General features: G+C 38.5%; 2 protein-coding genes across 2 annotated transcripts in view; both read left to right on the forward strand.

The window, feature by feature from the left end:
* Positions 1-4,954, forward strand: part of mycbpap (mycbp associated protein) — a 61,356-nt gene extending 56,402 nt beyond the window's left edge. Inside the window, exons 18-19 of the mRNA XM_082162862.1 lie at positions 3,706-3,843; positions 4,557-4,954. Coding sequence (XP_082018988.1) covers positions 3,706-3,843; positions 4,557-4,628 — 210 coding nt within the window. The 3' untranslated portion in view covers positions 4,629-4,954. The remainder of the gene's footprint in view (positions 1-3,705; positions 3,844-4,556) is intronic.
* A 1,025-nt stretch (positions 4,955-5,979) lies between these two features.
* epn3b (epsin 3b) overlaps positions 5,980-22,500 on the forward strand; it is a 21,659-nt gene continuing 5,138 nt past the window's right edge. The window contains exons 1-4 of the mRNA XM_082162911.1: positions 5,980-6,284; positions 18,141-18,420; positions 20,995-21,346; positions 22,379-22,482. Coding sequence (XP_082019037.1) covers positions 18,193-18,420; positions 20,995-21,346; positions 22,379-22,482 — 684 coding nt within the window. The 5' untranslated portion in view covers positions 5,980-6,284; positions 18,141-18,192. The remainder of the gene's footprint in view (positions 6,285-18,140; positions 18,421-20,994; positions 21,347-22,378; positions 22,483-22,500) is intronic.

Raw genomic sequence — 22,500 nt, forward strand, 5'->3', positions numbered from 1 at the left:
CATGCTGCACTCGTCACATGATGCTAAACCCAACAGAAACTCTTCTAAACTAGCATTACAAAACATTAAAGAATCGCCCACTTAACATTAATCTTGCACAATTGTTTTATATATCACATAATTTTAGCATTTACTCTCACTTTTGAGTGCCATGGCAAAGCATGCTGGGAAATAGAAATCCCAGCCCAGTTTCACTTACATTTAAGTTTGTGTAAATTAAAACAAACAAGTTCATAAAACTCAAAACAATGAAACAATTCAGATTACTTAAAATGTGTCCGTTTGGTGAAGTTAAAAGAAAATTAAGTTCTAGATAGATCATTTGATTGAACTTATTTGTTGAATTTAAGTTGACCCTACTCAAAAACATTACATTATCATTGAGCGTTAGGGTTTACAGCGCTTCACCAAAACACCCCTCTCTGGATCAGCGTCACACACACCCATCATTTCACCAACGATTCAGAAGGAAATCACTGGAAACAGCGAGATCGCGAAACAAACATGATAAAAGTGGCCGTTTGCTGGCATTTCTGTTGTTTACTTGAATATTTAAAACCCAAGCATCGATGTTTTACCACGTTTACAATAAAAAGTGATGCATTGATCATAATGAATTAATTTATGTCAAGATTGCACATTAGTCACACAGAAATAAAGATATTATACAAAAGAAAGAGGACACACATACTTATTCAGTCGCGTCTGTTTCTGTTTATTTGATATAGTTACAGGACATATTTACATCACATTTAGAAAGAATGATCATTTCTACAAATATGCCACCAAACATATGAGCTGAGGAGCTTTAGCACAGTCTCTCCAGTGACAGTCCAGTCCAGTTATATTCAGTCAGAGACACAGAGAAGCTCCTGAAGAGTTGCTTAATTTATGACATAGAACTAGATATCAGACAGTCCGTTATAAAGAGACGAGTAATGACAGATCAAATAAAGACACGATTGTGATAGCTTATATGATTTGTCTGATTTCTTCAAGCGGTCATATTTACCATGTTTACTATGGTAATGTTTAGCACACATAGTCTTTGCATCGCATGTACATATTTCTGCCTTATACGGTGATCAGAATCCACATCGGATCACAGACTGAAGTTATTTCACACACTCGCTGCTGTCTCTGAAACTGAGTTTGAGCTGAAATGGTTTTAAAAGTCTTTAATGCTGATATTAGCTGGTATATGGACTCATCCGGCGCTTGAAGCCGTGATTTACAGTGAGTTTAGAACAGCTCAGGGGCGTTGTTAGACACGACGCGGAGCCGAGTAAAACCCCCTTAGCCGTTCTAAATCCTCTGTAAAACACGGCTTAATGCTTTTATAAAACGGTTACTCCATAAAAATATTCATTTTAATATTTATTTTATTCATAAAATAAACACCAGCAACAAAAAATATAACGTTATAACATTTATTCCTCCGCCAAGCAAAGTAGTTCCAAAGAGGTTGCCAAGCAACACATGCAGCAACAAATGCTGCACTCAATTCGTCTACTTATACTACGCCATAGAGGTATGTACTCTTTTTGTGAAGAAAACGTGCATACTTTCGAGTGTGTAGCAGAAGAGTAGACGAGCTTTGGGAGAAACTGTCATGTCATACAATTGCGTCTTCAACAGTTGCTCTCTGTCACAGTAAACTGACCTGTCAGTCATCTCGTCAAAGATAAAATCCTCCACATTTCATGTCCTACTGTATCGGAGAGAAATGCAGTATCACGTTGATCTGCAGTCACAGATCTTTCATGCGGAGAATATGTAAGGGTTAATGCCCGACGAGGTGTCCGCCGAAGTCCATTAATACCTGACAGTGGACACCTCGAAGGGCATTAACCCGCTTATACCATGGTCACTTGCCAAATAATATTTTTTTTAAAACATTAGTTTATATTTTAATTAGTTTTACAATCGAAATCTAAAGTTTTTACAAACAATAACTTGGTTTCCCTGGTTACGCCTGACGGTTTATTTAGCAACCGGAGATATTTATAGTCCGGTCCGCTCAGCTCGTAGCACCCTTCAGTTTACTGCCTGTTGCTATGGTTACTCACAGCTGATGTAGCCAGCGCATTTATTTATTAATTTCGAACGGTAAACAGTCAGTTTCACCAGAACTCCTTTACTAGGTGTCTTCTATCACTTTTTAATGGACACCCTGCAGAAAATCAGAATCGAGTATTCACCAGACCATGGTGAATGGTGAACCAATGATGCATTTAAAAGTTTATGGCCAAACGGATCTTTATGGAAGTCCACATTGTTATTGCAGATGAAATATAACACGGATAACAATAAATATATATATTTTTTTTTTTATCAGGTTAAACTTTGATTAGTCACTAAAGCCTTTATCTGAACCTCTCACCGTCGGTCGCGCATATCCGCCATGTTTTGTAGTTTTTTAACACTTTTTACTCGTGTTTGTAGTTCCTCCTCCAAAGCACAATGGATTGTGGGTAATATTAGCTGTTATAGTGAGCACGGATCCACACTTCAAAAATCCATCGGAAATAGAAGACCATCCGGGTACTAGTTCTGGCATCCTCTTTTCAACACACTATGCTTTGGGACACACTTATTTTAATCTCACACTGTTTAGGATAGATAGGATAGGACAAAGAGACGCAGGGAAAGAATCACAAACGGCAGTTGAGCAGTGATACTACTGTAATGCGGTCACAGGTGTGTGTTTGAGTCATTTACAGCGGCTTCGAACACGGCTCAACCAATCAGAATGAAGGACCGGAACTATCCGTTTTCTAAAACCCCTCCAGCGCTCCAGCGTCATGTGTGTGTTTGAGTCGCACATGTGGAGTTTTCTTCAGGAAGAGAAGCGTCTAATGTCGGTTTGTAGTGTGACTGTGACCAGATGGAACTGGATAATATTCTGATTGTTCTGATCTATAATGCTGCCTGGATCATAATCATACACTGCTGTTGGCCAGAGGAGAACTGAGCGACTGAGTCTGGGTTCTGCAAGGGGTTCTCCAGTCTGTCACTGGTGGAGTTTTGGTTCCTCGACACTGTCGCCTTTTTCACCTTTGTTGCCATTGGCTTGGCTTGCTTAGTTGGGAACATATAATTTAACATTTAATTTAACATTTTATTTCATTTTCAACAATATTATTGATCTGCCTGCATTGACACCATTATATGAACTGAACTGAGCTGGACGGTGACATCACAGTTTTCTCCAGAATTGTTATATATAAAAATGAACTAAATTAATAACTTTTTTACTACAAAAATGAACCATCACTGAACTTCCTTCAGCTGGACTGTGACACTATTGTCTTCTGGAAACAAACTGTGTTGCATTATTTTCCTGGTATCTCTGTGAAGCTGCTTTGAAACAATATGTATTGTAAAAAGCACTATAAATAAAGCTGACTTGATGCCTGAGTGTGCAGCTCACTAGAGTCTCTCGCTGACACACACTCTGGGAGCGTCATGATCACACTCTCAGCAGGACAGGTGCAGCTTTCACATGTATTACACCTCTCTCGCCCTCTCTCTCTCTCTCTCTGTGTCTGTCTGTCTCTCGCTCTCTGTCTCGCCCTCTCTCTCTCTCTGTGTCTGTCTGTCTCTCGCACACTCACAGCGGGAGTATAAACACTCAGACTGACGCTCTACACTCTGACACTTACAAATATGTGCTTTTAAAACCGTGTGTGTGTGTGTGTTCAGGAACGCGGGAGCTTGAAGAAACTCGTGCCAGAAGAGAGGAAGACGGATGCAGGAGAGAGAGACTCCAGCTTTACTACTGACCGTCCTGAACACACACACACACTGCAGGACAGATACAGACCGCTGCTGCACGCACAGGCAAGACACACACACTCACACACTCTCTCTCACACACACACACACTGCAGGACAGATACAGGCCGCTGCTGCACACACAGGCAAGACACACACACTCACTCTCACACACACACTGCAGGACAGATACAGACCGCTGCTGCACACACAGGCAAGACACACACACTCACTCTCACACACACACTGCAGGACAGATACAGGCCGCTGCTGCACACACAGGCAAGACACACACACTCACTCTCACACACACACTGCAGGACAGATACAGGCCGCTGCTGCACACACAGGCAAGACACACACACACACTCACTCTCTCTCACACACACACTGCAGGACAGATACAGACCGCTGCTGCACACACAGGCAAGACACACACACTCACTCTCACACACACACACACACACTGCAGGACAGATACAGACCGCTTCTGCACACACAGGCAAGACACACACACTCATTCTCTCTCTCTCACACACACACACACACACACACACACACACACACACACACACACACACACACACACACACACACACACACACACACACACACACACACACACACACACACACTCTCTCTCTCACACACACACACTCACACCTTTGTGATGTTTCAGCACACATTCACACATCCAGTCATGATTCATACGGTCATCATTAGTCATAAGCTGATGATATGTGTGTGTGTGTGTGTGTGTGTGTGTGTGTGTGTTTCAGGTGTGTGTGCTGATGGAGAGGATGCTGGATTCTCTGTGTGATTTACTCCACGACTCTCAGACGGCATATTAATACATCTTTAGATCTTTGTGTCTCTAGTCACATGTTGTCTAAAGTGTCAAATCTTGATTATATGTGTCAGTATGTGTACTTTTACTGTCCAGAAGAACATCTTTCCTGAACCTTTCCTGAAACACTTTAACTCAGTAATGATTCAGTAATATCATATGAAGGTTTAAGGAAGTTAATAATGAGCTTGAAGGTGTCGCTGGTTATTGTCACTCTTCTCTGCTGGTGGATGCTGTAATGAGGGCCTTTATTTATGACCGTCTGAAAGTATATATTCTGATCAAAATAAACATGTTTGCAAACAACATTTGAACTGCACATATTTCAGTATTTTATGAAAACTCCTTTCTTACTGATTAGTGCTTATGCATTGTGTTTCTCAGACTACCTGTTATAGAGAGTTTATATATAAAATATGCAGAAAATAAAAAAATATGTTCATCTTTATAATACAGTATAGCAGACCAAACCTTCATAAATAAATAAAATACACAGTTAAAAAACCTTTTTAACCCCAACCCCAAATGGGTTACACATATTGAGTCGCACTATGTCGGTGTTTTTTTTTTTGTTTTGCTTGTTTTTTTCTTACAAAATAAATAAATAAATTTTTTTTTTTTTTTTTTTTAGTGACAACCCATCGTTGGGTTAAAGGGTTAATTTACATAAATTGTCATCAATTACTCACCCTCATGTCATGTCGTTTCAAACCCGCATAGACTGTCAATGGAGGGACAGAAAGCTCTCGGATTTCATCAAAAATATCTTCATTTTGTGTTCTGAAGAAAGTCTCACGGGTTTGAAACGACATGACATGAGGGTGAGTAATTACTGACAGAATTTACATTTTTGGGTGAACTAACCCTTTAAATACTGTTCCCGCGGCAATGGTTTGAATTTTAACAGTCGAAGCTGCAGTCTGAAAGGTAAGTGTCTACAACTTCTATAACTTTATATGTACTTAAACTTCACAAAAACTGAATATCACAAAAACTGAATTTTTATATTTTTTTTAAACGAAGTTGTAATTCCTTTTTGCCCGTTTTAAAGGCCTATTCTCTGGAGAATGCGATTGCAAATGAATAATAGGCTACTAGCCATTCCAGTTAGCTCGCTATCATTAAATAAAGTAATTAAAACATTATTCAGTAACACATAACCTCTCTATTTTCACAATTTAGCCATTAATTTATATTTTGTATTATTAATGTGTGTAATATATATATATATTTTTTTTTAATTTGTTTTTACCCTGTGTATTTATTTAATACGTAATGTCAAGTAAACAGATATGTTTGTTGAGGGACTCCGGCAGTGATGCGGTTAAATGCTGAGTGCGCTCTCTCTCTCTCTCTCTCTCTCTCTCTCTCTCTCTCTCTCTCTCTCTCTCTCTCTCTCTCTCTCTCTCTCTCTCGTGATGATGACGGCTCGTGCCTCCACACCGCATGCGTGAGTGTGTGTGTAGATGGATGGATCATTTCTCTCCCACATCACGCCGAAAACACTGCAGCATCCACGCGTTTCTCCTCCACAGATCGACGACAACACGAACAGATCCATCCTTATCCCTGTCTGTCAGTCAGCATCCCAGGATTCATGCCAGTATCCCAGGATTCATGTCAGTGTATCGGATCGCGGATGCCCACTGAGATGCTGCAGGTAAGCGGGATTCATCTATCTCCTCCATTAACCCTGTGTGTCTGTGTCTGTCAGTCAGTGTGTTACTGTGCTGGTCTGATAGATTGTAGATGTTGTGTATGAGAAGTGCTCCTGTGATGCTCAGTCACAGTGCAGGAGCTGAAGGCCTACTGGTCTCGAGTCTATTTCTGGTGTCTATTTCATGCTGTGTGTGGGATCTGCTCATGTTGGATGATTCTCTGGAGATTTAAACATCTTGATGTTACATTATAGGTCAGATTAGTGTTTTAGTTTCTATATGTCATCTTTCCCCACAGTAAAAGTGGAGCATATCTTCCTTCTTTAAAGCATCATCATGATTCTAAAGAATCATAGAACACCAATAAGATTCTTAATAGAAACTTGAGAATGTTCTACAATGACTTTATTAGAACTTTGAAACGTTTTATCATAGACATCACAGAATTTTAAAAGGGTTTATTTAATCATATATTAAATGTTCAGTTCACAAAAGGTTCATAGAAACTTGAAAAGGTTCTGTTCTTTAGTTGGGATTTAAAATGTTCTATGATGCCATGGAACTCAAAAGGGTAAAATGACATCATGTTCTAGGACTTTAAATGTTTTATGACATTGTAGAATTTAAAAGGTTCAGGTTAGGCATGTGCCGGTATCACATTTTCATGCTGCGATTAATTGATTGAGCTTTTATCACGGTATACGGTATTATCACGATATTTTTATTGCTCAAGAGAAACGGATGGATTGGGGGGATGTAGAAAAAAACAACTTGCATCACAATAGGTGTAATTGTGATTGTCAAAACATTTGGTAACTAAAAAGAATTTTACACAATTTTCACGATTTCAATTCATTTCTTGGGATTTGATTTCAATCTTGATTCAATATTGACTCTTTGGATAAATATTAGGTAGGCTACAGTAGATGTTAACATGTGAATTTTTCTCAAGAAAAAAATATATCTCACATAATGCTGTAAACATACAGAGAGCCCTGTCAGCTGGTAGCCCATTATTAAAGGTTAAAAATTAACAAATTAAATTAAATATAATTTGGTTTTCATTATAACAATTATGACACAAGTAAAAATATAATACAAATGTAATATAGTGCACATATTTAGCAAAATACTCCTCTCTATAGCTATTTTTTTTTTCTAGTCAACTAACGTGCTGGTCATTAAATGGCTTTCCTGAGGTAAATGTAACGTTCTGTGACATAATTGTTCACCTGCAGCTTTATTGACCTCTTTCCGTGGTTGAAAAACACTGATTGATCGATATTATGTATGAGGCATAAATACCTTTTGGTAAGTTGTAGGCTACTGTTTCTTTAAATAAAAACTAACAGATGATCTGTTTACTTGAACTGAGGCGCTACAGCGATCGCTCACGTCACATTTACAAGCACCAAAACGGTATTTATTGTCTGAATTTCGTAATAAAATGGACAGAACCTGAAAGCTGAGAATTGTTTTCATATCAATAGTAACCTGCTCTGTCTAGTCTGTCGGTCTCCGTGTCCTCTTTGCTCCGCGATTTTTCTCTGCATGAGAAAATGGATGTGTGGTGCGAGAGCGTGTGAGAAGTGTAAATTGCGTGAGTCTCACACTGAATGCGTAGAGTTGGCAGCCTATGGTTGGCAGCCCTGCTTTTAGAAGAGGGATAAATCGTCGTCAGCGTTCCTCCTTCCGCCACGCTTCTTCTCCATGTGAGGATTCATTACATTAGACTAGAGTGCGCACGGCGCCGCATGCACACAGTGCTTCTACATGTGGGGATTGTTTACATCAGAGTGCGCACGTGTTTCGAGCAGCATATACGCAGTGTTTGTTTAAGCGGTTGATGGAAAATAAGCTAATGCGCGTTCCATAAATATAAATTCTGATCTATTATTTTTCACGGTATTTTGAAGTGCCCGCGATAACAATATCGTGCATATTCATAACCGCGATTTATCGCATTACCGAATACCGGCACATGTCTAGTTCAGGTGCATCATCATAGAAACTTGAAAAGGTTCTACTCTTTAGTTAGGAATGAAAATGTTCAGTACATGATTCTAAAGAATCCAATAAGATTCTTTATAGAAACTTGAGAATGTTCTACTATATCATTATAAGAACTTTGGAATGTTTTATCATAGACATCGCGGAATTCAAAGGGGTTAAATGACATCATATATGAAATGTTCTAATTAAGTTACATCATAGAAACTTGAAAAGGTTCTACTCTTTAGTTAAACTGTTCCATGATGCCATGGAACTCAAAAGGGTTAAACGATGACAGTAATTTTATAAAGGGTTCTACAATGATGTTATTAGTAAAGTGTAACTGAAACTGAACCGAAAACATTCTTCTGACTTATTTTCATTACATTCTAGGATTTATTTGTACAGAACATGGTGGTGGGAAAAAACGTTGTGTTCACCCGCAAAACCGTTTGAGCTCTTTGCGAGCGAACGCAAAGTTTCTCGGCAAAAGGCAAACATTTTTTTATTTTTTTTCGATGGAACGCAAACTTTCTTAGGGGAACACAAAACATTTGCGCAGAGAACGCAAAAGCATTGACAAATATGTCTCCCTTCACCATGTCCCTTTAGGGGCTCCGTAGATTTGTAATGATCCAATAGTACATTATAATGTTGAATGTGCATAAATATGGCTCCATCTATCAACCGTCCACATTACTTAAACATTGAAAACAACTTTTGTAGGAAAAAAATGGGGTTCCCGCAATTATAAAGATGATAAATATTACGAGAACTTCAGAACTGTTTTAAAATCGTAAAAAAAACCTTCAAACAATATTATGCTAAGACCGTTGACGTATACTTACAAATGTTCTATAACATTACAGAACTAAAAAAGGTTCAATGACATCATACACCGCTTTACGGGAGATGATACTTAAATATGGCTGCGTCGAATCTCTCACTCGGTGTGCAACGCAAGCCAACCGAGTAGATGTGTAAAAATAATAACCCAGCTAATTTTGGAGTGTATGAACTTGAAAACGTTCTACTGTGACTTTGAATGTTTAATGACGTCATAGTGACTTAAGGTTTTGCTATGACTTTATTAGGACTTAAAGGGCCCTTTCTTGCACCCAGTGCAATTGACTTTGTACACCGACGCATGTATCATTCCTATTTTGCCCCCGACGCACAGCAGACTTTTCCCTCCACAGACACACGACGGTAAGTTAGGAAAATAACCTGCGCTCCCGGGGGCGGTTCAGCACAAAGAGGAGGCGTGTTCCAGTGCAAACGTTCCCTGATGCTATTTTGCAGTTCCAGAAAACAATTCCGCCACAGACCAGGAAAAACCTAGTCTAAAGTCAGTGGCGCGTTGCGCATGTTATTCATTGCTATTTAAGGGCGCATGCTTGGCCATAATCAATGTAGCGTGTGCACAACACGCATACACTTTGATTCTCTCATCTACACACAGACGCAGCAGTTCTCGTTTTTGCAAATCATAGGCTACATTATTACAAGGAAAAATATTAACACGCGAGGGAAATCATTGTTGTGTCCATGAAGATGTGAAAATTAGGCATACATCTAGCTTACACAAATACCCAAAATTATTATACGCCTGTTTAACCGAAGCTAATTTGGGTGTGTTTCTCCATCCTCATACAATGTCACTTCTCTGTGTTTTACGGCCCTGGCGAGAACGGCTGTGTCCTCGGCTGTGAACCGCTCCTGGCAAATCCGCCGTTATAATAGCAATCCGCCATAGAACAAGCGCTCCTGCTCTTAAAGGGAATGTGAGATGACGCTCTGATTGGTTTATTTCACGTTACGCCCAAACCACACCTATGAATAATGAAGCTACTTCAGACCAACCCATTTTAGATTTGAGTCCACCCACAAAGTTACTTGTGTTTCAGATCGTTAAAATAGGGCCCAAAATGTTTTATGACGTCATAGTAACTTAAAGTTCCGCTATATGACTTTATTAGGACATGTTCTATGGCATCACAGAGCTCAAAAAAGGGTTCAATGACACATGAATATTAATAGTTCTATGGCATCTTTGAAACTCAAGGTTTTCTTGTGGCTTCATGGTAGCTTTAAAATGCTCTATGACATCACAGGAGAACCTGAAAGCGGCAAAGGCTCTTCTGTGGCATAATTCCCTGCAATAATTCAATAAGCAAAGCATTAAAAGGCCATTGCCAGAATGAAGCGTCTCCGTGGGGATGTTCTTGATGAAAGTGTGTCGTGTTGTGGAGCAGATGTCTCCGCTGAGATCACACTCATCTGTGCTCAGATTCTCACGCCACTGACTCATACACACATGTGTGTGTGTGTGTGTGTGTGTTGCTGGACCTGCTGCTGTGTTTATTTCGTGACAGTGGCCTGCAGGTCAACCAGGACTACAGTAGATGAAGTAGATCTGCACCATCAACTTAGGTCATTATTGTTCTAACAATCTTTCAGTTAGGTTGAAACAACACATTTTGTATATTGTAAGTAGCTGGAATTAATGGTCCACTAATATAGGATTATCGGTTACACTTTACAATAAAGTTAATTAACATTAGTTAACATTAGTTAACGAACTAAGAATGAACAATACTTCTTCAGAATTTTAATTAACTAATATTAATTTCAACATTTACTAATACGTTATTAAAATCAAAGGTTGTATTTGTTAACATTAGTTAATGCTTTGTGAACTAACAATGAGCAGCTGTATTTTTATTCACTAATATGTTATATGTTAGTTTATACATTAACTAATGTTGACTAATGAACCTTATTGTAAAGTGTTAGAAGATTATCAATGGCTGAAATTTAGAGAGCATGATGACTGATGATGAAAATACTGGTAATATTATATAGGTTCTTTATTGGCATTGATGGTTCCATAAAGAATCTGTAAGTTCCATGGAACTTTCCTCTGAACAAACAAACTTTAGATTATTAAAATGCTCTTTTTTTAAAAGAATGGTTCACTGAAAGGTTCTTCTATGGCATCACCCTTTTGAAAGCTTTATTTTTAAGATTGTATGACAGTTTAATGATAGTAAATGAGACATAAATAAGCACAATATGTACTCAAAATTCATGAAAAGGGCAAACTCAAACTTTTCTTGCCCAAGTGAACATGGTTAATTGCTGATGCCAGTCATAAATCTAGAAAATTGGCAAATATCAGCTCATTATCCGGCCTGGCTGATATATCAATGTGACTGAAAACATTATTTTAACTTATTCACATAACGTCCTAGGAATAGTACATGATGTTGTGGAATATGCATAAATACTGCTTCATCTAGACTACTGTAGATTGTCCTCATTTATTTAAACATTGAAAACATTTGGAAACTGTACAAAAAATGGTTCCCACACTCATGATGATGTTCTTTAAAGGGAGCAAAACTTCACGACAATCTCCAAAAACTCCTAAATATTGTTAGAACCATTCTCAGATATTAATAATAATGTCATACAAAATGCAGGTTCTTTATTGGCATTGATGGTTCCATAAAGAGCTTTTAACTTCCATGGAACTTTCCATTGAGTAAAAGGTTCTTTTAGATTATTAAAATGCTCTATTTTTTAAGAACGGTTCACTGACAGGTTCTTCTATCAATGGCATCAGCGCAAAAACCTTTTTGAAACCTGTATTATGCTAGTAAATAAAACATAAACAAGAACAGTATACTCAAAATTCACAAAAAGGGCAAACAAAACACCTTTATTATGATAGTAAATAAAACATAAACAAGAACAATATACTCAAAATTCACCAAAAAGGGCAAACAAAACATTGAAAACATTTGGAAACTATACAAATAAAATGGTTCCCACACTTATGATGATGTTCTTTAAAGGGAGCAGAACTTCACGACTATCTCCAAAATCTGAACTTTACTCCTAATATTTTTAGAACCATTCTCATATGTTAATAATAACATCATAAGGATGTTTACCAAAATGGAATATTCCCTGTTAGGAGATAATGTACCTCGAGTTATTAAAATATTAAAATAATAAGTGATCCATTCACATGTGAAACTCTAAATAAAAGCATTTAGTTTTAGATGATCAACTAAAAGTGTGTTGTGTTTCTTCACACCAAAGGCCATCTTCATTAATCCCAATGGTGTAGTTCTGAAAAGTGCTGATATTAGCGGCTCCTGGACCAGCAGTTGTACCATTTTTTTCTTCTTTGGAAACGTGTGGAAGGGATGTAGAATGTTCTGAAGACTTGTGGGTAAATGACGGGAGCTGATGAGCTCTTCACAGAGAGGAGCGCTGTGTTTAGGGAAGAAGGACAGGACAGGATTAGGTTTTGCCGCACACACAGAAATGCAAAGTCGAGCGCAGCCGTGAAGGGCAGAGATGTGCCGTCAGGTCCGCTGACACTACAGTTTTACTGCTAAACACTGTTACTGTAAAAACCTGGTAATTGGTTAACGATACGTTCGCTTACTTCATATGGGATTCATGTCATGTTACAGTAAAATACTGTTAAAGGGGTCATATAATGGTACATGCACTTTTACAAGTTGATTGTACTGAAATGTGTGTTGGCAGTGCCTGTACACAACCATCATAAAATGATAAAATCTTTCCCCCCATCTCAAATCAAGCCGTTCGATTTTGTGACGTCACAAAATCGACGCCCCTCCCACGATTGTTGATTGACAGCAGCGTTTCAACACAGACCCGCCCTCGCTCGTGAGCGAGCTGTCAATCATAGTCCGCGCGATCATTGTTGATACGCTGGAGCACTGTCTATGAGCAGTTGTGGTGTTCTGTTCTTGGGTGTAATATTGTGTAACATTTTGATGTTCCTAAATCCGAACCGCTGAAGACGTAGTGGCTGAGTTTGTTTTCGAAGGGAATATTCCCCACGATACACAGCAATGCTTTAATGTTTGCGCGAATCATTTCACACACCACACTGCTTTAAAAACGAGGATCAGTATAAAGCTGGTTTTGCTAAGAAGCTGCTCCTGATAAAATGATCGGTACCAACTATTCGTGTTCCTGCTGCACCTCCAGAAGAAGAAGTGAGTGTAACGTTTTATTAACCTTTATATTAATCTTTGCAAATCGCTTGCACGCTTCACGATGAATGCGGCTGTTTACACTCCGGGTACATTACGGCATGTTTTCTATGTACGACGTTCTCAATATAATTCATAATCCCACGTTTATAATGAACAACGCGTTATGGTTATTGTGTTATTATTACAAACGGTGTACGCACAGAACAGAGGGGCGGGGTGAGCAAAGCTCATTATCATTTAAAGACACATGCACTTGAACGGCGTGCTGAAAACAGAGCTGTTTTTGACCAGGTAAAATGAGTGTTTTCTTACAATACTAATGAGAATTTTTAATTAAAGAATATTACAAACTTTTAATTTAGACCCTAAAGAATCATATTAGCTTGTACAAAAATGGCATTATATGACCCCTTTAACTACAATTTTAGACGTGAAATAATAGGTCTTATAATACAGCGAAAAAACACGACATTGACTTTCCCAGAATTCTCTGTCCAACAGAGAATTCATTTTTTTTTTTTTTTTTGGTTATGTGCATCATGGATTTTATGTTGTTAACTCTTTCCCCGCCAGCGTTTTTTCCCCCCAATATTGGCAGCCATCGCCAGTATTTTTGATCATTTCCACGAAATTTTCAGGACCAGCAGAATATTTTGTTGTATGAATATCTGAACATGCAATATATCAAAGAAAAGAACAGAGCCTCTGCTTAATTTTTTTTTTTAAATAAACTTTTATTCTGGCTTCATGCATTCCTTTTTTATCAACACTTGAATGTGGGTAAGTTTCATTAAAAAAAAAAAAAGCAACATTTTGAGCAAAAATCTGAGAAAATCTTGTTTTTGTTAAAGACTACATCCAGGTCAGATTCAGAATGATGATCAAAAACACAGATGGAGTAGATCGAGTTCATCAACATCCCCAATGCTTCAAAGTCCTGAAGCTCGTCCTGGGTCAACATTTCATTTAGTAACATTAGGCAGTTCTGATTTATATGCTGTTTTATGTTTGATGATCAATTTATTTTACATAATGATATTATTACTTATGATATCGTTTGTTTCTACTTCTTCTTTGACTGTGTATTGATCAGGAGATTCAGTATCTTTCAGAAGATGCGTAATAGTGTTTTTAGTGAATAATACGACTCTGAGATGTTTCCAGATATCAGGCCTGCTGCTGATCCAAACTCACGACTCCTTCGGATTAAGTGTAGTTAACTCCCTCAAATTAAGTGTAGTTAACCATCAGATTAAGTGTAGTTAACTCCCTCAAATTAAGTGTAGTTAACCATCAGATTAACTGTAGTTAACCCCTCAGATTAAGTGTAGTGAACCCTTCAGATTAAGTGTAGTTAACCCCTTCAAATTAAGTGTAGTAAACCATCAGATTAAGTGTAGTTAACCCCTCAGATTAAGTGTAATGAAGCCTTCATATTAAGTATAGTTAACCCCTCAGATTAAGTGTGGTTAACCCCTTCAAATTAACTGCAGTTAACCCCCTTAGATTAAGTGTAGTGAAGCCTTCATATTAAGTATAGTTAACCCCTCAGATTAAGTGTAGTTAACCCGTCAGATAAAGAGTAGTTAACACATCAGATTCAGTGTAGTTAACCCTTCAGATAAAGAGTAGTTAACACATCAGATTCAGTGTAGTTAACCCATGGGCGTCGGAACCATTGTATATGGGTGGGACAAGACCCACCCACTTTTTAAGACCAATGATATTGGACCCACTTACTTTCACCGTCTCTGATTCAGCCCATTTGTCTTTTCATAGCGCCGTCAGTCAAATCCATTCCACTTGAGGAATTCCCTAATAAATTAAACTCCATTTCCGCTGAATAGCTACATTATATTTCTCAACGAGCCGCAACTGACGAAAGTAACCGCCCGTTGTACCCTTCCAGTCAAATATTGCGTTGCAAACATCAATAACAGCTTTAAGTTGTCATTGCTTGCAAATGACCATGGTATTAGCGGGATATTCTACGGATAGCTGTACATTTAATGCACGACGTGGAGGCAAAGAACCGCCCGACGTGAAGTCGAGTTTAGTTTACTTGATTTAATTAAAAGGCACCAGAATACATGAAATGGTATTTAACAGTTACTCCAGTAAACATTTTTCTGGGGGAGGACCCACCCACTTTTTTTTTTCTTCCGACGCCCATGAGTTAACCCCTTCAAATTAAGTGTAGTTAACCCCCTCAGATTAAGTGTAGTTAACCCTTCAGATTCAGTGTAGTTAACCCCTTCAAATTAAGTATAGTTAACCCCCTCAGATTAAGTGTAGTTAACCCTTCAGATTCAGTGTAGTTAACACATCAGATTCAGTGTAGTTAACCCCGTCAAATTAAGTGTAGTTAACCCCTTCAGATTAAGTGTAGTGAAGCCTTCATATTAAGTATAGTTAACCCCTTAGATTAAGTGTAGTGAACCCCTTAAAATTAACTGTAGTTAACCCCTTCAAATTAAGTGTAGTTAACCCCCCAGATTAAGTGTAGTGAAGCCTTCATATTAAGTATAGTTAACACATCAGATTAAGTGTAGTTAACCCTTCAGATAAAGTGTAGTTAACCCTTCAGATAAAGTGTAGTTAACCCTTCAGATAAAGTATAGTTAACCCCTCAGATTAAGTGTAGTTAACCCTTCAGATAAAGTGTAGTTAACACGTCAGATTCAGTGTAGTTAACCCCTTCAAATTAAGTGTAGTTAACCCCCTCAGATTAAGTGTATTGAAGCCCTCAGATTAAGTGTAGTGAACCCTTCAGATAAAGTGTAGTTAACCCCTTCAGATTAAGTGTAGTGAACCCTTCAGATTAAGTGTAGCTAACCCCTTCAGATTAAGTGTAGTGAACCCTTCAGATTAAGTGTAGTGAACCCTTCAGATTAAGTGTAGTGAACCCTTCAGATAAAGTGTAGTTAACCCTTCAGATTAAGTGTAGTGAACCATTCAGTTTAAGTGTAGTTAACCCCTTCAGTTTAAGTGTAGTTAACCCCTTCAGATTAAGTGTAGTGAACCCTTCAGATAAAGTGTAGTTAACCCTTCAGATTAAGTGTAGTGAACCATTCAGTTTAAGTGTAGTTAACCCCTTCAGATTAAGTGTAGTGAACCCTTCAGATTAAGTGTAGTTAACCCCTTCAGATTAAGTGTAGTGAACCCTTTGCTAACCCTCCAGTGTCATCTGAATGAAAGAAACACGGTTCATGCTGACTATGACATGAGTCAGAGCGTGCCGCTGTCATCTGGTGGTCTCGGTGGGCCCGTGGGCTGATGGGTAACAGCATGAGTCGTCTCTTTGGGGGCGTTTGTGACTCATGCATGAGTCAAAGCAGGATTCCCACGGGTCCTTGAAATCCTTGAAAGTTTGTGAATCTGAAAAAAAAAAATGTCAAGGCCCTGGAAAGTTTTTGAAAATAAACATACATAGATACAGGTCCTTCGAAGTGCTTGAATTTATTTTGTGCAAGAAATTTTCTCCAGTCCGCTAATATGTTATTTCGCCAACACTTTGTGTCCTATGCATACTAGCTTGCTTGATTTACGTTAGTTACGTACTCTTACGCGAACCCTGTCTAAGACACATTTATTCATTAGCAGATGCTTTCAGGCAGCATTTCAGATGCTTTAATCATTGGGTCTGTAATCTGGGAATCGAACCCTTCACCTGAATGTTGCGAGCGCAGGGAAGCAGATTAAGTATACGGGCCGTCTGAAGGTCGATTGTTTTGGCGCTAAAAACAATCGAGTGATTTTTTTTTGGAGCCTGACGGACAGATAATGCAGACCCACTTCCTTTGCCTGTGTTTTTTAAGATAAGTGCTAATTGGAGAGCCGAGCTGAATTATTGATGATCCTGAAAATGGTAATCGCTCTCGTCTTGCTGCAAATGAAGAGGGAGGGGGCATTTTTAATGAGCTCAACTGTGTCCACTAATGTGTTCAAAAGCTTGTTAACCCTCTACAGACCACATGATGATGAACAAAAACTACAATAAACCAGGTTTAGGAAATGACTTTGGACCTTTGACTCAGGAAACTGTCTTTTATACTTCACAATGGATTATAAAATTAAACATTTGAAAGCATATTTTATTTGTAATTGGACAAATGAACTGTAAACCTCTTTAAAATGAATTTTATATTAAACAAATCACATTTTATTTATTCACCAACAATAAAGCGATATTTTGAATTTGCTTTTATTTCTATATCATATTTTTTATCTGACTTTTTATTATATATTTTTAGTGATTTTTATCATTTTTAATTAGTTTAATTTTGAATTTATATAATTTTGTAATAGATTTTTAATAGTTTTAATTAGCAATAACAATTCTGATGTAGATGAGAGTTCCATGATGTGTAAGGCGTTGCTATGTGGTTGCTAAGGTTTTCAGAGTTGTTTTTAGTGTGTTGCTAAGTAGTTTCTGAATGCATTATAGTCATGTTTCATCTGCACGACACCAATATTGCTATATTAATGTTTATAATCATCTATATCAATACTCTATAAACATGCTAATTTGTACTAAATATTCCGTACAGACCATTTAAATTTTAAACAATTTTGAAGACAAAATGTTTATCAGATTTTTTTTGAAGACAAAAATAACTACTTATGTTTGTTGCCTTGGTAACTAAAATACTCTATCCCTTTACAGATAACAAAACTAGCATTCAATAAAACTATGAGTCAATTTGACTTCATAAAGCCGAGAAGCATTTAATTATAGCCTTTGAAGTGTAAAACCACCTGTTTTTTTATACGTGTGATTTATAAATGTTGTGTTAATGTGTGTGTGTGTCTCTCTCACAGCTCTGGCTCTCTTTAGCGTGAGCGTCTGCCTCGTCCCACACACACCGTCGCCATGACGACCTCGGCCCTGCGCCGGCAGGTGAAGAACATCGTGCACAACTACTCGGATGCGGAGATCAAGGTGCGGGAGGCGACCTCCAACGACCCCTGGGGCCCGTCCAGCTCGCTGATGTCGGAGATCGCAGAGCTGACCTTCAGCGTCGGGGCCTTCAGCGAGGTCATGGCCATGGTGTGGAAACGCCTCAACGACCACGGCAAGAACTGGAGACACGTCTACAAGGTGCCCGAGTCTGTTCTCGAGGGCCTCCAGGGGACTTAAAGGGATAGTTCACCCAAAAATGAAAATTAGCCCATGATTTACTCACCCTCAAGCCATCCTAGGTGTATATGACATTCTTCTTTCAGACGAATACAACCTGAGTTATATAAAAAATGTCCTGGCTCTTCCAAGCTTTATAATGGCAGTGAATGGCCGTTTCTGTTTTAAAGTCCATACAAGTGCATCTGTCCATCATAAAAGTCCATCTATCCATCATAAAAGTGCATCTATCCATCAAAAGTGCATCTATCCTTGATAAAAGTTCATCTATCCATCATAAAAGTGCATCTATCCATCATAAAAGTGCATCTATCCATCAAAAGTGCATCTATCCTTGATAAAAGTTCATCTATCCATCATAAAAGTGCATCTATCCATCATAAAAGTGCATCTATCCTTGATAAAAGTGCATCTATCCATCATAAAAGTGCATCTATCCATCATAAAAGTGCATCTATCCTTGATAAAAGTGCATCTATCCATCAAAAGTGCATCTATCCTTGATAAAAGTGCATCTATCCATCAAAAGTGCATCTATCCATCATAAAAGTGCATCTATCCATCAAAAGTGCATCTATTCTTGATAAAAGTGCATCTATCCTTGATAAAAGTGCATCTATCCATCAAAAGTGCATCTATCCATCAAAAGTGCATCTATTCTTGATAAAAGTTCATCTATCCATCATAAAAGTGCATCTATCCATCATAAAAGTGCATCTATCCTTGATAAAAGTGCATCTATCCATCATAAAAGTGCATCTATCCATCATAAAAGTGCATCTATCCTTGATAAAAGTGCATCTATCCATCAAAAGTGCATCTATCCTTGATAAAAGTGCATCTATCCATCAAAAGTGCATCTATCCATCATAAAAGTGCATCTATCCATCAAAAGTGCATCTATTCTTGATAAAAGTGCATCTATCCATCAAAAGTGCATCTATCCATCATAAAAGTGCATCTATCCATCATAAAAGTGCATCTATCCATGATAAAAGTGCATCTATCCATGATAAAAGTGCATCTATCCATCAAAAGTGCATCTATCCTTGATAAAAGTGCATCTATCCATCAAAAGTGCATCTATCCATCATAAAAGTGCATCTATCCATCATAAAAGTGCATCTATCCATCAAAAGTGCATCTATTCTTGATAAAAGTGCATCTATCCTTGATAAAAGTGCATCTATCCATCAAAAGTGCATCTATCCATCAAAAGTGCATCTATTCTTGATAAAAGTTCATCTATCCATCATAAAAGTGCATCTATCCTTGATAAAAGTGCATCTATCCATCAAAAGTGCATCTATCCATCATAAAAGTGCATCTATCCATCATAAAAGTGCATCTATCCATCAAAAGTGCATCTATTCTTGATAAAAGTGCATCTATCCTTGATAAAAGTGCATCTATCCATCAAAAGTGCATCTATCCATCAAAAGTGCATCTATTCTTGATAAAAGTTCATCTATCCATCATAAAAGTGCATCTATCCATCATAAAAGTGCATCTATCCTTGATAAAAGTGCATCTATCCTTGATAAAAGTGCATCTATCCATCAAAAGTGCATCTATCCTTGATAAAAGTGCATCTATCCATCAAAAGTGCATCTATCCATCATAAAAGTGCATCTATCCATCAAAAGTGCATCTATCCTTGATAAAAGTGCATCTATCCATCAAAAGTGCATCTATCCATCAAAAGTGCATCTATTCTTGATAAAAGTGCATCTATCCTTGATAAAAGTGCATCTATCCATCAAAAGTGCATCTATCCTTGATAAAAGTGCATCTATCTTTTAGGGTTTAGTTACCCTAATGAACCCACCATTCAAGAAATCCCCCCCGAATTGGCGCTAATTTGAAAGTGGACACGTGCAGTCGTGCGCATTTTAGTTTCGCTTTCAAATTAGCACCAATTCGGGGGGGATTTCTTGAATGGTGGGTTCATTATAATTCTTAATGAAAAACACAACAACAAAACAGTGCAATGATAAATTAGCTTAACACCAAATATTGCTCCATCATCTTGTCAGTCAGCTCCTCACTCTCGTGATGAATGAAATCTGACTCCTGCTGCTGATCTGTGCTGCGACTCTCGTTCAGCTCACGATTTATTAAGCAGACACGTTCAGTTTAACAGTGTCTGTTCTCTAACTGAACTAAATGATTTTATTAAAAAAATATATATAATCAAATCGGCGGGTGGTGTCGCAGTGGGCAAGTTTCTTAACACCAGTAACACCGTCAACACCGACTATCGTAGCAAGCCTAGTCTAATTTACAAAGTATATAATGATGAGCCGGTGTCGTGTGTCTGGTCCAGAATAGGGACTATCTGGCCAATATACTGTATGTATAATGATTCCTAGTTTATTTCTAGTCTAATTAATGCATTTAAGAGATTTCTAGTCTAATTCAAAAAGTCTAATTAATGAGTTTGAAAGATTTCTAGTCTAATGATTTCAAGTGATTTCTAGTCTAATTTACAAAGTGTATAATGATGAGCGGGTGTCGTGTGTGTGTGTGGTCCAGGCTCTGACGCTGCTGGACTATCTGGCCAAGACGGGTTCGGAGCGGGTGGCCCAGCAGTGCCGCGAGAACGCCTTCACCATCCAGACGCTGCGCGACTTCCAGTACGTGGACCGGGACGGGCGGGACCAGGGCGTGAACGTGCGTGAGAAGGCCAAGCATCTGGTGGCTCTGCTGCGGGACGAGGAGCGTCTGAGGCAGGAGAGAGCGCAGGCGCTGAAGACCAAAGAGAGGATGGCGGGCGGGGGGGCGGTTCCTCCCGCGTGTCCCAGCAGGCGCAGCAGTCAGCCTAGCATGGCCGCGCTGTACGGGGAAGAGTTCAGCCACTCCAGGGGATCCCCGTCCTCCTTCAACTGTGAGTAGGGTTGGGTGCCCAACCCGGTTCTTTTAAAGGTGCAGTGTGTAAGTGTAAGATGCATCTAGTGGTGAGGTTGCGAACTGCACGCAACAGAAGTTACGGTGGTAAATAAATGATGAACTCTAAAGACTCCAACTTTTTTCTTTGTAACATCTTGTTCAGGTTTGAGTCTAATTATAATGAAACATTATTGAAAAACTGTTTTTTTTCGGTAAAAAACCCCCCAAATAAAAACATTAATAAACTGATTTGTTTAAAAAAGAAAGATAATAATTTGATGCCTTAGTGTAATCCGCAAACAAACAGCGCACAAGGGTTAAAGGTGCAGTGTGTAATTTTTAGCGGCATCTAGTGGTGAGGTTGCGAATTGCAGCCAACTGAAGTTACGGTGGCCGACAGGAAGTGATGTCGTCGTCTGAGACTTCAGAGAGTAGCCAGTTAAGCAATGAGGTTTCTTTACAAAGAAAAATTAAGAAATTAGGTTTACTTAATTATTCAGTAAACTAAATGTTATTGCGGATTTTATTGTCACTTGTTCATCATTGTGTCAGTGTTTTATTCGCTGACTTTAGCTGAAGCTTCTTATCACGAAGCGCGTTTGTCCGTTTAGGGCCACCGTAGAAACATGTTGATGTAAGGGGACCCGCGGTGTGTGTAGATAGACATGCCTCATTCTAAGATAATAAAAACATAACGGTTCATTATGTAAGGTCTTTATACACCACTGAAAACATAGTTATGTATATGATATTGCATTTCTGTCAACAGATCCTCCTAAATATTACACAACGCACCTTTGAGTTTTGATTTAAGGCGAAATTAAATCATCCTGAGTCTCATCACAGCTGCTTCTGCCATGTGCTGTTGTGTTGTTTATAGTCTAATGAGGCTGTGTGACAGCGACACACACACACACACACACACACTCACACAGTATAACTGAAGTGAGATGGTGATGCTTTATGACAGTAATCACATACATTACACTCATAAATATATACATTAATGTTCGTTCACTCTGTCTGTCAGCGTCGTCCTCGTCTCCCCGAGCCTCTGATCTGGAACAGACTCGACCGCAGACCAGCGGAGAAGAAGAACTACAACTGCAGCTCGCACTGGCCATGAGCAGAGAGGTACACACACACACACAC

Source organism: Leuciscus leuciscus (assembly GCF_965113295.1).
Source record: "Leuciscus leuciscus genome assembly, chromosome: 3".
Classification (NCBI taxonomy): Eukaryota; Metazoa; Chordata; class Actinopteri; order Cypriniformes; family Leuciscidae; genus Leuciscus; species Leuciscus leuciscus.